At 39.3% G+C, this 16,218-nt stretch overlaps 1 protein-coding gene across 2 annotated transcripts in view; it reads right to left on the bottom strand.

Moving 5' to 3' along the window:
* Positions 1-4,005: 4,005 nt before the first annotated feature.
* The window catches only part of TMEM39A (transmembrane protein 39A), a 29,624-nt gene continuing 17,411 nt past the window's right edge, over positions 4,006-16,218 (bottom strand). The window contains exons 6-9 of one of the 2 annotated variants that reach the window (XM_007181891.2): positions 10,175-10,523; positions 9,210-9,397; positions 7,093-7,213; positions 4,006-4,484 (exon numbers count right to left, since the gene is read on the bottom strand). In XM_007181891.2, coding sequence (XP_007181953.2) covers positions 4,251-4,484; positions 7,093-7,213; positions 9,210-9,397; positions 10,175-10,523 — 892 coding nt within the window. In that variant the 3' untranslated portion in view covers positions 4,006-4,250. Of the gene's footprint in view, positions 4,485-7,092; positions 7,214-8,082; positions 8,267-9,209; positions 9,398-10,174; positions 10,524-16,218 lie in introns of those variants that run through there. The other variant, XR_009008205.1, reaches the window with a different exon arrangement.

Genomic DNA, 16,218 nt, shown 5'->3' with positions numbered 1-16,218 from the left:
CATTAAACTTCTCTTGCTAAAGTTACCAGTGGTCTCACAATCAAATCCAACAGTCAATTCTTAGTCTCTTGACTTACCTTTTATATTTGATACTGTAATCATTCCTTTCTTGAAACTCTAATTCACCTCATCTCTTGGACTTCCATTTCCTTAGTCTTGTTCACTTGAAAGCTTCCTCTTCCTCTGCCCTTAAATGTTGTTATTCATCAGAATTCTGTCCTTCCTTTTTCACTGTACATACTTCCCCTACATTATCTTATTCATGTCCGTGGCTTTTTCTATCACACAGTGGTGACACCCCACCCCCACTTTTCCCATTTTCTCTTACATGGACTTTTTAAATAGTTGGCTAACTGGTCTCGCTGCTTTAAGTCTCACATCGCCCCATTCTCCAAACCTATCCTACATATTGCTGCCAAAGTTATCTAATACAGGATAGTGGTTCTCATCAAAATCCCCTGGAGAGTGTGTTCAAACAGACCTCTGTATTCATCCAGAGTTTCTGACTGTTAGGTCTGGGTTAGGGCTTGAAAATTCCCATTTCTAGCAAGTTCCCAGTTAGGTGATGCCGATGCTGCTGGTCCAAAAATTACACTTCCAGAACCCTTGACCTGAGAACTCTTTGGGTCATCGTAAGTCCTCGGCTTAAAATCTCTCATTAGATAGCTTCTGTCTACAAAAGGCCCCAGCCTTCTGTCCACTTAAGAATTACCTGAAGTGCTTGTGAAAAGTATATTTTACTGGGCTTCACCCTCAAGATTCTCACTTAGTAGATCTGATGCAGTGCCCATGGATCACTCCTTTGACAATCTGTGACCTACAAGATAATAAAAATCTAAACCACTTAATGTGGAACTCGAGTCCCTCTGTAATCTATTCCTTGCCTAGCTCTTTAGCATTATTGAACTATTAGTTAAAAACTTAGTGCAAATCTATGCGAGTTTTTGCCTATTCTGTTCACACTGCATGAGCCCTCCCTCCCTCTCTCATCTCTGTGGTAAACTGGTGCTGCTTCAAAATGCATCATGTGTGTTACTGACGCAGTGAGGCATTCCCTGACACTGCAGCTTCCCAGCAAAGGTGATCATTTTTCTTCATTAATTCTGTCTCTTGCATATACTTCCTTGACTGAGCACATTCGTGTTACAATTATTGATTTACTTTTTTGCCTTCTAGTAAATGTGCTCTGAACATGAGTATCTCTGGCACTCAGCAGTGTCTAGCACATAGTAATTGCTCAGTAAATAGAAATGAGAGGGGTGGTGTGGAGGTAATTGACAGGGAGGGGAGGGACAGCAGCTTAGGGAATAAAACATGGAATCACAGTAAACAGGATATTGAGGAACGTTTCCATCATGCTAATAATGCCTGTGCACTACCCTCCTCTACTCTGATACATTTACTCACCTTAAGCCACCCAGACAACTGGTCAAGCATCTTCTTTCCTTTTCCAGTATCCCAACTTCACCTAACTGATCTTTTGCTATACCATTTTTTCCACACACCATTTCCCAATATTGAACAATTACAAAAAAAGGCCATTCTTTAACGGGCATGCGTCTCCCCCCATCACTAAACAAAGATGGTGTCCCTTATATCACATGATCCCTAAGTAATAGGATACACAGGTAACTAGTAATTCTTCTCTCCCCCATCTGAATGTGGCACCTACAAATGTCAGCTAAAATGGGTAGAAGCATGATGAAATGAAGGGTTTTATCTCCCTGATGCTGTCATATCTGGAAGGAGAAGGGGGGCATTTTGCAATTCCTTTAGTCAAAATTAATTTTTACTTATTATATTCACTCATTTGTTTGGCCAGGTTGGCATCTGGTCCTCCTGTGCTACTTCTTTAGAATATGGCCAAGACAGGTCAAACCAGAAGGGGGAATCATGTCAGCTTTCAAGACTAGTCTATTATCTCTAATAACAGACTAGTCTATTATTAGCCCAGTTATCTGGGCTACTTTTCAATGACAGAACCAATCTGGGGCCATCGTGATGAGACATCTTTATGCCCAGGCCACCCATTTTGCTCTTAGCTGTCAAGTAATCTCACTAAAATATTAGTCAAAAGAAGCATATCTTCAAGACCCTAAGGAAAGAATATTGAGATGGCAGCTTTCCCACCTTCCCCCACTCAAGAACCACCATATTTAGGCTGAACCACTTTACGAAAACAACCAACACACTGGTTATCTTGTTATTTTTCCAATGTACCAAAATTATTCCCACCTGAGGGCACTCACTTTGCTGTTACTGTAACATGGAATTCTCCTCTGTCTTGCTTCATCTGATCTTTGCTCAAAAATCATCTCCTCGAAGATGCCTTCTAGGGACTTCCCTGGTGGCACAGTGGTTAAGAATCCTCCTGCCAATGCAGGGGACATGGGTTCGAGCCCTGGTCTGGGAAGATTCCACATGCCACGGAGCAACTAAGCCCGTGAGCCACAACTACTGAAGCCCGTGAGCCACAACTACTGAAGCCCATGCGCCTAGAGCCCGTGCTCCGCAACAAGAGAAGCCACCGCAGTGAGAAGCTCACGCACCGCAGCGAAGAGTAGCCCCCGCTCGCCGCAACTAGAGAAAACCCGGGCGCAGCAACGAAGACCCAGTGCAGCCAAAAATAAATAAATAAATAAATAAATTTATTTAAAAAAAAAAAGATGCCTTCTAGCAATGCCATTCCTAGCACTTTCTATTTCCTTGCTCTGTTTTTAATTTTTGCTTTACCACACCTATTGCTACTATCAGGAGACATTAAATTATATATGTTTGTTTACAGCATATTTTGCACCCCACCCCCCGACCCCCGCATGGTAAGCTCTGTGAGGTAGGGCCTTTGCTTTTCTCACTCACTGCTATATCCCCAGTGCATAAAATAGTGCCTGGTGGTCAACACGTATTTGTTGAATGACCGAATACACTCAGATTGACTGCCAAATAATGTAACTTAAAAACAAAAAAAGTGTATCCATCAAAATATTTAAGGAAACAATGGTTACACATAGCAGTCACCTTGGGTAGCTGTACACACACCTACTCCTCACAATGCTGCCTTTGCTGAAAACCTGTTGGGAACCCTTCTGCAAGAACTGTTTTCAGAGCCAGTTTATGAATTACGTGATTTTTTTTTTTTTTACTTCATAAGCCATATTGTGTTTCAGTGTAAAAAAGCCAAAGTGAGCACAGAAAACACATGAGAATGTATTTCAGGCTCTCAAGACAAGGCCTCAGAAATTTAGATGACTAGTGACATGAACTGACTAAGTATATCATCTCTCAAGAAAATGGACTGAAAGAGACATGAAGGTTCTGGAGTACAAAATTAAAAACACACACAGATCAAACTACCTGAGGACAAAAAAGTAAATTCTCATATTTCACTTCTGCTTGTAACTCTAAACATGCCACTGTAGGAGGGTTGCTGCTAGACTGCATCCATTCCTCCAGTTACTTGGTGTCTTCAACCTGCCCAGACCCTAGCCCAGGGGATCTGTGCTCATCTTCTCCCACTGATCTAATCACACACCAGCTCCTTCATAAGTTTGGGCACTCTATTCTGTCCTAAAAAGTATTCTTTCAAAACAGCTAACAATAAAAGGAAAATTACAAGCAAAAGAAGTGAAAGAACAGGGAAAATGAGAACAATATTCTGTTTCAGGGTAAGAGCTTACACCAAAGTATATTTAAATGTCATACGGCAGATAGAACGCTGAGTTCCCACCTTAGAAATGCTTCCTCCCAGTAGGCAGCAGCAAAGAGAACCCCACCAGGACGAAAACCCACTTTTGCCCCATGCATTCCAATACTATCTGCCAGTCAAAAAAAAAAGACAATGAGTGCTGTCAGGCAACTCCACTGATCTCTTTCTGCAGCAATAAGGCCAGCTAAGGACTAAAGATAATGAGAAAGACTGGAAGGAAAGCAGACACACAAAAGGTACTGTGTCAAGTGATATATGAGATGTGTTCATAAGTGAATGAGTTATTCCAGAGCCATACAAACAAATCAATCTCTTTACTGGAGAGGCACACCTCTCCTCTGTATATTATTCAAATATACTAACACATGAAAGATCACATCATCTTGTTTATGGATACATTTAATGTCCCTTGCCCTTCCCACCTTTCAAAACATAATAGTATACAAAATATAAAATATCTTAAATATTTATAAAAATCGCAAGAAAAAAATAGAACGTATGAAAATATTTTTATCTGAGTTCTCCCTCATTGTTGAGAGGCAGCTTAGTTTGCCTTGAGTTCATAATTATTGAGTGGATAGGAGTATGCCCTGCCTAATACTATTCTGTCCCGGAGGAGCTTAAATAAAACATAGTAGTTGCAGAAGAGGATGAGAGCCATGGAAAGTGTATGGTTCCACTTCTCCGACCGCAGCAAGGAATAGAGCTGGTAGAAGACAACACTGCCCTCAATAAGGATAAGCAGATTTAACAGCCTTAATGGACGATGAAACAGGAACTGTAAGGAAGTTAAAAAGCAAAATGTTATTTCATAGAAAAGACTGCAGTTATTCTCACATTTTTCTTCTAAAATCATTTCATATTTACAGGCTCCTATGTGCACCAACAAGCAGATCTGCTTATTGAATATCAATCAGGCTATTTCTTGCTATAGAGACCCAAACCCTTTCTTTTTTGCTCAAGGAATAATGAAATACATTTTATTTCAACGCCCCTGAGACATGAAAAGGGATTATATCCAAAAGAACTCTGCCTCAAAAATTTTTCCTAGATTTTATCTTAGGTATATATTTTATTTGAGATAACCAGAAGTAAATTTATTTATCTTAAGACAGGAGCTGGATAAAGGACCAAATGGGAAATATTTTAGACTCTCAAGTCAAGAGACAAAAATTGAGGATATTATATATAGGTAACTCATAACCACTTAAAATGTAACCGCTTAAAAATACAAAAATCATTGTTAGTTTGTGGGCTGGTCTAAGATATAAACACCTACATTAGACAAGTCTGCAGGGGGCAGTGGTAATATAAGTTGAAATATCAATAATTTCTTAATTTTTTTCTTAAACTGTTACCCACCATGCTGTCTCTTTTATTTTGTTCAGTTTTTCTGGATATTGAAAAGTAGGGTGAACAAAGACAGAACAATGAGGAAGGAAGGAAAAATTAGTCAGAATTAGAGTTTGGCTAAAAACAGACCTCACTGTTTTCATTCCCACCAAATTCTTCAGTCTAAGAGGCTAAATCCTGGTTGACTAATAAAAATGTATTATGAACAGGAAGATAGAGGTCAAAGATTGCAAACTGTGGTAATGGTAGTATATCAGATCTAAAAGAATAATTTAGACCTCAGGACTCGAATCTGAGAATAAAACCAAATCATCATGACAGCTCTGAAAGGTAACTTGGGTTCTCAGGATCCTTCTGCGGAAGGAAGAACATGTTTAACCTGGGTTTTATTACATGATCTCCAGTAATATCATGTATAAAATTGGCTCAGAATTAACATTCTAAAAAAAAAATTAGGCAATTTCAGATTCTGTGGCAATTATAACAATTACAATTAAATGTGCAGGTAAGCTATAAACTGAATGAGTAAAAATGTGAGGACAGCCAGAGCTACAGGTAATAGGCACATTTTAAGTGAGTGTTCTTAAACAGGGTGCCTAAGAATCATTTCCAAATATGCAAATGCTGCAAATTCCTAGGATCCTTCAGAGATTCTGACTCTAAGTGACCCAACCACCACTTTGAGAAGCACTGATTTACTTTGGTCACGCAAAATCAGTAGTAAGTTAATTTCCTTAATCTTTCTTCTATGGATTCCACCTGATTCTTCAGCTGTCCAACACTAGCAAGGAAAACACTTACATTTCAAGCAGAAAATTTTAATAAACTATCTAGTTACTGTAGGTTTCCAGGGGACTGCAAGAGCCAACGGATGTCCTTAATGGCCTGTGGAACTCAGCTGGCTGAATTAAGTATTCTGTGTAGAAACCAAATGCTTATGTAGTCGTAACCTAAGTCCACTCCTTCATCTTAAGGCAATCCCACAGGAGTCTAGGAGATTATGGTATTTCCCTCATTCAAAGGCCTTTCACCTTGCCCCACCCTCCCCTACCATGTTATTTACAAGCATTCTGCCCTGATGCAAGTTTCCAGTATTTAATTAAAAGGCTCTTAGTTGCAAACACCCACAGAACCAGAAAATCCAAGTACCCTCATAAGGAACTGGGAGGGATGGAGGGAGGGATGGGAGGGAGAAAGGGATTCAAGTATCTAAAAAATAAATAAATAAATAAAATCTCCAATTCTTTTTCAGAATATGATCTCCATTCAAAGGCAATGCACTGCACTATGTACATTTTTACTAAAAACAGTTCCCTGCATGTACCTTCTTTTCCCCACTCCCATTAATCAGCTGGCCTTTCTCTTATAAGTAAATACATTTGCCTCCTAGAGCCAGAATTTCTGGAAAAGTGAAAGATCAAACAGAACATAACCCAAGGTGTAAATTCAAATGGAACAGAAGCTGGATTTAGTGGGTGTCTACTGTTTTTTCCTTTTAAACTTTTAAGCCTTTTTTCCTTTTAATCCAAGAGAAGGTAAAAGGCCACACACAGATCATGGCATTTGCCTGAGTTTCAAAGGGGAAGTCAAAGTATTTTAAGGAGATGATATATATGACAAATACCAAAAAATAAAACCATCACATTATTACTATATTAAATATTGCTTAAGGATACACAGATATATTATAATAAGGACACCACTAAACCAAACTATTACAAATAAAAGTTGTAAGATGAAAAAATGGAAGTCTTAAATAATTGTGTACTTGTTTCAAGTAATACTAGACTCAACAAATTCCAATATAACTAGAGAAACCAGTCAAGCTATTAAAGTTGAGATATAGGTATTTCACCTTCAATCTGCCTTTCAGAAGATATTTCCAAAGGACAGAGACCATTTTAGTAGTAAAATAATTACCCTGTCTTAATTTCCTAGTATGTGCTACACACTGTGCTATATGCTTACACACAGAGCAACCTCCTAACACTTACTCCTAAGCTTATGTTTGAAAAGAAATAAGCGGTACTTGCATAAAAGCGGGCATGGGATACGTCTGAAGGCACCGCCACGTTGTAAGGCCCCATGGCTCTATATAAGCACCTGCTGTGTCGCACCAGCACCCCTTGAGGCCATATTGTATTTTCTGACCAACTAAGGGAGAAAGAAATGCAATGTTAGCCTATTGGCAATTACAGGTAAGACAGTGTCTGGCCAGGCCAGCTATATTTCTATGGAAAGGATTAAGTATTCAAGGCTTCATCTGCCTGAATTCTGAAAATACAGTAATTCCATGGTCAAACTGGAAGCAGTCAAAAAGGATTTATTATAACTTCATTGCTATATAGTAGAGAGAAACTGCAAAGTTAACTCAGTGTCGAAGGACTTAAGAGGCTTAGGAGAACAAGCAGAAATAAATGTGTAAGGAAGGCATCTATGAGCCAGAAAATCCGGTGTAAGCAGGTGGACTGTCACCTCAATCCCAAGTGAGCAGAGCTTATTGGTGGAAATGCTAGAGGGAACAAAGAAGAAGAGAGAGTGGATGGTAATAAGAGTAGTGGAGAAATTCACACATTATCAAACTAGCACGACATTTACTGCAGAATTACATCCCAAAAAGCTACAGAAAATCTATTCATTTATCACACACTTCAAATGCTTCATATATGTGAGAAGCTATACAGAAGAACACAGAGACACACAAGGTACCGACACACAGATTTTTCTTTTTACCACTTTCTTGGGGTTTTTTTAAAGAGGTTTCTCTAGGAAAAAGAAGTCATGGAAGAAGCTTCATTCTTTCCAGCACCAACGTAATGGAGTTGGGGTGGGGATGGGGATCTTCAGGTTAAGCTTGTTTTAAAAAAATCTAAGTTAATTCATCTGTTCCTGATTTTGGAAAGGTTAGTTTCCTAGGGTAAGAACTGGGACAGCATTTTAAATATGTTAAAGAAAAAAAAAATTCTAGCACCCTGAAGCTTTCCCAGTTCAGCAAATGTTCCGCCGGCCTTGCTCACACTTACCAGCATTAAAGTGATGATACACCTCATGGCCATGTGCCATCAGGAGCCTGAAGATGTACAGTACTAGTACTGTGGATTGTATTTTCAATTTTTATTGAAATTTGTCCTTTGCCCACAGTCGGGTTTCTTTTCAGCCTGGCCCAATCTCTTTCAGTTCGGCACGGGCTTGAAGGCCTGTGCTAATCTGTATCAGACATCAAGGCAAATAATTGAAGGGAGCACTCTGAGGGGGAGGGGGAAGGGAATGTCACCTCAATCTGTCCCACTTAATTAGGAAAGAATTTCTAGGTGACGAAATTTGTGAAATGTTCACATTATAAAAGGAAGATGAAGATGGTCCAGGTCTGAGAGAGAGGCATGATGAAAGGCTCAGAAGCAAGTGAATAAAAGGGTTCTAAAGTCAGTCATTCTGGACCACAGGGACCATGCAGAGAAATGATTAATAGGGGGACACAATGAGACAATGAGAGGAATACTCAGAAAGAACTCACTTAGGGACAGTTTTCACTTAAATTTAGGAAAAGCAGGGCAACATTCATTAGTGAGTTTAGGAAGAAAAGAAAAACACAAAGATGCAGGCTAAAACAACAACAACAAAACAAACAAAAAACCCAAAAAGCAAAAATAAATTAATTAATTAAAATGTGGGCTAGGAAAATCACTCGAACAAATTTACATTTATTAGAAAGAAAAGATGAGAGAAGCAAATTCCAGCTGCCTAAGTATAAGACAATTAGCTTGCAGCTACTCAGCTGTGGCAATGAAGATGAGAAGATGAATCTCACAGTCGTCTAAAGAAAATTAAAAATATGTCATGACTCTTTGAATTTGGGCAAAGGGTTAGGACTGAAAGAAAACTCCAAGATTATAGCTTGGGAAATAAATTACACATTCTAGAGTGACTGGGGAGTTGAAAGGTAGGAGGCATTTAAGGAGGGACTGGGGATGGTGGTGGCAATGAGTTAATGTCCCCTGCGTTCAGTTTAGAGGGATGATAAGCACCCACGTAGACAAAAACTAAAAATTAAGTGTTCAAAGCCAAGAACAAGAATGACATACAAAGCAAATAAACATGATCAGCAGCATGTAAAAAGGTGTTAAATGGTTTTATCCTCTAACCTACTTACATGTGCTGTGGAGCATTGCTGTAGGACCCATGTTCAAGCTTCTGCCACTTGCCCAGGTGAGCAGCTGATTTATGTAGCAAATCACAGTATTTGGATGGCAGCAGATGTGTGGTGAGCATGACAAAAGCATTGATCCACACCATAATGAGGTGCTCACATGACCAGCGCATGTCATAGTACTGGGTACTCTGGAAGAGATCAGAAGAGAGAGAAATGATCCATGTACTGGTGAGCAAGAAGGCAGGGATGGGTGCGTGTACACACGCCCTGCAGACAAATGCCACTCTGAGTCACACATGCATTTGTTGTCCTCCTGTCTGTGCAGAAAGTTCAAGAGCAGAGTCCTCCAAAATCCTTCAACCTGACTTTCTGGCTGTATGAGTTAGGGTTGGGAGGGAGAGGCAATTATACTTTAAGTGCTTCCTTTCTAGAAGTGAATGCTCTCTGTGAATGACCACTCCAGCTGCAGAAATGCTTCTCAATGGGTGAAGGAAGGGCACTAAAATGACCCAAAAGATTTTGGGCCCAAGTGACATCCAGACCATTTTTCTTTTCTACTAAAGTAAAGTTTAAAGGTTAGATTAAATTCAAGGAAACTCCTGATAACCATGTTAAGATCAACCACGGTAGGCTGAATTTTACTGAAACCTCAGTCCTCTTAAGCTACCACATACGGATTCTAAGTACAAGTTTATTCTCCCCAGAAACTGGGGGGGAAAAAAAAATCTTAAAAAAAAAAATAAGAAAGAAAAGAAAAGAAAAAAAGAGGGGACCACCACGGGTGCATCACAGATATGGAAATATCTATCCACCAACCAGGTATTGGTGCACTCCAGATGCAGCCGAACTCCACCATCCAGGCTGCCAAAGGGGAGACAGAGAAAAGGGGGATTAAATAAGAAATACCCAGTTTATGTCATTTACACACAAATCCAGGAAGCACATAAAAGCAAGTAACCACCTACCTTCACAAAACACAGGGGGAGAAATGCAACATAGTAGGCACTGAAGAGAGAGTTGAAGAGAACTTCCTTGATTCTGTGGTTGAAATCTGCTTTCAGACATTCTACTTCATTGCGAATGAGGTCTGGAGACAGGGGGCAGCTGTGGCTGGGGATGGGTGTGGCATTATTAAACTGTTCTTTTAGAGACTCCAGCAATAAGGAGAGGAAGTCTTTGGACTTGGCCAAGCCACCCACAGTCGAGGCACCTTCCTCTACCGCCTGGTGCTGAACCATGTAGTTATAGTCTGCAAGAAGAAGATGAGCTCTACTATCTTGGTGGAAACAGCAGAGAGGAACATAAACACCAAACCTGTAGAAAAAAGGGAGTATGAAAATGAGACCACAGAAGCCACCTAAGATCAGATCATATAACGGTGTTAGTAAAATAGTCATGATTCATCAGAGTGAACGTAGTATAATGGGGACTTTGCTGACGGTAAATTCATTATCTGGGAAGCTCTTTAATTTCTTCCCACAAAGGCAATATATATTCACTGTAGAACAGGAAACTACAAAAAATCATGACAATAGAAATTACCCGGAAATAATCATTTTTATAATTTTTACAGTTGGGTGCACAGACTTTATACTTTTTCTTTTATATGTTTAGCCTCATACAGTATAGACTGTTTTGTATACTGCTGTTTTAACTTTGGGTGTGTGATTATGTAGCATGTATATACTGAGCTTTTTCTCATGTCGTTAAATATTTTTCTGCAACAATTCTAAAAGGTACTATAGTATTCTCATGTAGCTATACCATAACTTACTATTTCTCTCTTGTTAGAAACTCAGCCTGTTTCTTCCTTTCCACTACCATAAATACCATTGGGATAAGTGACTTCCCACACAGATTTTTGTGTACATCTGGTATCTTCTGAATGGCTTGCCCTTCAAGTTTCCTCTTCTTAGTGAGGGGGGTCCCCTGTGCACCCCCCCCCACCACCACATCACCCACCACACTCCCACAGGCACTCCTAGTTCCTCTTGCCTGGTTGTTTTTCTCCACTGATCTTACCACTCCATATATTTTACATGTTTTTTATTTTGGGTTTTTTCCCATTGGTCTATCCTCCCCTCACTACAATGTAAGCTCCAAGAACCAGAGATTTTAGTCTGCTTATTAGTTCACTGCTATATCCTTGATGCTTAGAATAGTGGCTGAAACATACTAGGCACTAAATAAACACTTGAAGGATTAATGAAAACAATTCTAAAAGTACAATAAATAAATTTTTACAGGTAAAATTACTTGGCTAAAGGACTGAAAATTTGTGAGACTTTTCATAACTTCTTATAGTTGCTCCAACTTTGGTTCCTTAAAAAAATTTTAAACACTTCCCCAAGTCCTCATTAAGTAACTTCCACATTGTAACGTAGGTATGTATAGGTATGTATTGTATTGGGTTAGGCAGAAAGTTCGTTCGCATTTTTCTGTGCCATCTTGTGAAAAACCAGAATGAACTTTTGGGCCAACCCAATAAATAAAATGGTCATTTCATTGACATAAATTTAGATATTAAAAATAGCAAATAAAAAGACATCTTATTTAGTTATAAATTTTATTTTAAAAAAATTAACAAACGTCACTTGTTCATAGTTCTCTATAGAGGGAGAAAGGATGAGCTTTTTGCTAAGTTAAGAGGATGGTTAGCAGTAGCTCTGGGATCCACTGTGAATGTGCCCTGGAGTAGTAGGATGGGAGGGGGTAAATGCAGAAGTATCATGCTAGGATCATAAGCTTGAAATGAGCTTGCCACTCTGTCAATTTCATGTGACCATGTCCAGGCTAGCCTGCCAGAGCATGAGAGACTCATGGAGCAGAGTTTAGCTGTCCTAGTTGCCTAAACTGACAGCCGATCAATCTCACATATGTGACTGAACCCAGCTAAGATCAGGAGAGTCTCCTGACTTCCAGCTGATCCCAACACATACACAGTAAATACATAGTGTGGTATGCTACCATGGCTCTGTGGATGTTCGTTACAGCATCATATGTCAACAGATAACTGATACAGGGTAACATCAAAGGCTTAGAGCATGGAGAGCTTTGTAAGGTAAAGAAAATGATTCATGAATTTTAGAGGGTTAGTAAATATTTAGACATAAAATTTGTTTAAATTACATGCTTATTTCATTGTTTTATAGGGGTGTGGAGAGCCTCCAAGAATAAGAAAGCTTATTTACATATCTAAAAAAATGAAAATGTTTGCTAGCCATTTGATGATGGTAATCCTCTTCAGTCTGGCCAAAATATTCCTCAATATATCCATAATAAGCCTTTCAAGTTAGATAGGGTTAACCTTCTAAATGATTCAACCAGCTATTGTTGATAAATAGAATAACTAAATCATTTGTTTCCAACTCAAACAGCTGAAATATTAATCTAGAAATACAGAAACAACTGATGTAAAATATACACCTTATAAGAAATCTGAATCATGAAAAATAATGTTTATAACAAAGAAAATTCACTCTGTATGAATTGAGTTGATGGGTGTCTTAAGTAATTGTTTAAGGAATTTAATTAGAAACAGAGTACAACCAATAGAAAGACTCTTCCTGCCATCCTTGGCCACACAATCTCTGAGTATGCCTTTATTTTATACTGTCGCTACCCATATAAATTCATGCTTACACTGCAGCACCATAAACAGTATAGAGCAATGGTTCTCAAACTTGAGCTAGCATCAGAATCATCTAGCAGGCTTGTTAAAAGACAAATCCTGAGCCATACTCCCTAGAGCTTCTGCTTCAGTTTGGGGTAGATTCTGAGAATTTCTATTTCTAACAAATTTCCAGGTGGTGCTGATGCTGCTGTTCTGGGAACCACATTTTCAGAACTACTGAATTTAGAGTAGTGGTTAAGACAAGGGCTCTGAATCAAAAAGACTTGAGTCTTTCTCATTAATTGTCTAACCATGGGAAAATTTTTTAACCACTTAATCAGTCTTTACCTATGGCAAAGGTTGCTAATTGTCTGCCAATAGCTACTGTTCTCCTGTTTCTTCCATAGCAACAGATTTTTTTGTGTGTGTGAATAGCAGAAACATTTATTCCACCCAGCAAAGTCACTGAAGAAAAGTGAAGTTCCAACACATTTCTTTTGTCTTCTCAGTTATAAATAAAAGAACATGGGCTTCCCTGGTGGTGAGTGGTTGAGAATCTGCCTGCCAATGCAGGGGACACGGGTTCGAGCCCTGGTCTGGGAAGATCCCACATGCCGCGGAGCAACTAAGCCTGTGCACCACAACTACTGAGCCTGCGCGTCTGGAGCCTGTGCTCCGCAAGAAGAGAGGCCGCGATAGTGAGAGGCCCGCGCACCGGGATGAAGAGTGGCCCCCGCTTGCCGCTACTGGAGAAAGCCTTCACACAGAAACGAAGACCCAACACAGCCAAAAATAAAATAAATAAATAAATAAATTTTAAAAGAACAGGCATTTTATCAAAGAAGACATACACCTGGCAAATGAACACAATAAAAATGTTCAACAATATGAATCATTAGGGAAATGCCATCGGACTATAGTGAGATACCTCTACACACTTTAAAACAGGCAATATTTTTACTACTGACCATACCAATCAAATACTGGTGAGGACTACAGGGGAACTGGAATGCTTACATACTGTTGACGGGAATGCATAAGGTAACCGTTATTCATTTTAGAATACGAAGCCGTATATTCATATGAAGACTTTTATGCACATGTTCATAGTTAGTTTATCTGTGGTGGCCAAACTGGAAACAAACCACAAAACCCCTTCTGTTATTTTTCAGGAAGAAAATGAACTACTCACACCTGCAACTTAGATGATTCTCAAAATAATTATGCATCATGAAAGAAAAAGACAAATACAAAAGTAAACATTAAGATGCCAATGATATTAACAGTCTAGAAAACACTAATTGAGTGGGAAAAAAAGTAAATCAACTGTAGTTGCCTGGGAGTCCTGGGAGACACGTCAGAAGCTAGACATTGGTGTTGTATGTTTGTTATTATGATGATGGATCCGTGGCTTTACAAGTATTAAAACCTACCAAGCTGTACATTTTAGGTATGTTCATTTCAATGCATACCAACTATACAGCTCAATTAAGTTTTAATACAAATTGGCTTCACATAAAAATCTGAATCTCTTTTCTGAATCTCCTTTTCAGTAGAACTCTGCCAACCACAGGTTAACTCCATCACCTCTCCTTGTACATGGGAGGGATTCTGTTGCAGTAGCAATGAAGACTGGTGAGCAATGAAAGGTGTTTCCACTTGAGTTATCCAGGAACTCTGCCTGGGTCCTAAAAATCACATGCCTGGACTACACGACTTCCACTCTCATGCAGCTCCAAAATCACTGGTGGTTCTCACAACTGTCCTCATCTCAGGGTGACCTCTGAACCCACCAAAAATTCTGACATCCAGAACTCAACATTAGTCCCACAGAGCCCTGCAGTCTACCCTGGGAGGCCTTGGACAACAATGCAAATTAGACCACAACTGGAGTGAACACTATTCTCTGCCATGATACTATCCCCACTGAGGTATACAAAGTTTGCAACACTCACAAAACCTGTTCCTCTTCATCCGGACAGTCCAATATGGCTCTCAACATCAGTCCAACAGTGAGCAAACACCAAGATGAAAGCAGGCTTAAATAATAGTCTTTATTATGGCACAGAGCAGAGCAAACTGAGGCAGATAGTTTCCAAAAAGGGTGACCTGGAGCTAGAAAAATCCATCCTGAGCATGACATGAGACAATGCCACCAAAGAAGGTGTAAACCTCTGTGAGCCACCAGCAGAACCCAGCCTGGATCTCCATGGTCAAAGGTGGTTAGGTCCTGTCTTAGCCAGCGGATGGAAGAGAATGACAACACCTAAGTGCTCAGCCTATTAATGCTTCACTCCAGGGGATAGGAGAGCACAAAGGTCTACCTACCCTGACCACAGTGAGGTGACTAATGCCCAGTATGGGGATCATAGCAACAGAATTTTTAGTTGAGATACAGCTGCCCTGCTAAAGACTTAATTTTCCAGCCTCCCTTACAATCTATCCTGCTAGGGATAGCAAAAAGATAGCAGAAGCTTGAGTTCTGACACCACGGAGCTATCACAACTATCCGAGATAGCTTAAATACACACTGTGCAGGAGAGAGGAATGAGCTTCTAACTTTTTAAAGCCACAAGCATTTTGGATCTGTTATAGCAGACTAAATATACTACCTCTTGGGTCACTGTGATGATTTCATGAGGTGATGTTTATAAGCACCACCTAGCCCGACACTTAACACTTAATAAGAGCTTAATAAATGATAGCTATCTGTTAACATCTAACAAAGAAGCTTTTAGCCAAATGTAAACAAGTTAAAACTATGCAAAATAGTTTAATAAGCTAATATGTACAATAATATACCACTATACAACCATCAGAACGGCTAAAATTTTAAAAATGCTGGCAAAAATGTGTAGCAACCAGACTCTTATAGAATTGCTGAAAGAATAAAATGGTATCACTTCTTTGGGAAAAAGTCTGGTAGATTCTTATAAAACTAAACATACTCCTACCTTGTGGCCTAGCAGTGCCACTCCTACATATTTCTTCCAAGAGAATGAAAAGGTATCTTTGCAAAAAAAGACTTGTATAAGAATGTACATAACAGTTTCTTTTTAATAGTAGTCAAAAACTGGAAACAACCCAGGCGTCCAACAATAGGAGAATAAACAAATTGTGGTATAGTTATACCATGAAATATTACTGATACATGCAACCAGACAAATCTCAAAAACAACATGCTGAGTCAAAGACAGCTTGAAAGTGTATACATACTGTACAATTCCATTTATATGAAATTCTAGAATTGGCAAACTAATCTATGGTGGGAAAAAAATCAAAACACTGTTGCCTCTGGGAGACAGGGTGGTTGGGTTTGACTGGAAAGGGACATGAAAGAACTTCTGGAGTGATGGTGACGTTCCATACTGGGATGAGGTTTTGAGTTACACAGAT

The sequence above is a fragment of the Balaenoptera acutorostrata genome, chromosome 4 (genome assembly GCF_949987535.1).
Source record: "Balaenoptera acutorostrata chromosome 4, mBalAcu1.1, whole genome shotgun sequence".
In the NCBI taxonomy this organism is placed as follows: domain Eukaryota; kingdom Metazoa; phylum Chordata; class Mammalia; order Artiodactyla; family Balaenopteridae; genus Balaenoptera; species Balaenoptera acutorostrata.
Note: the sequence above shows the minus strand (reverse complement) of the source record. Positions and strands in the feature narration are given on the sequence as shown.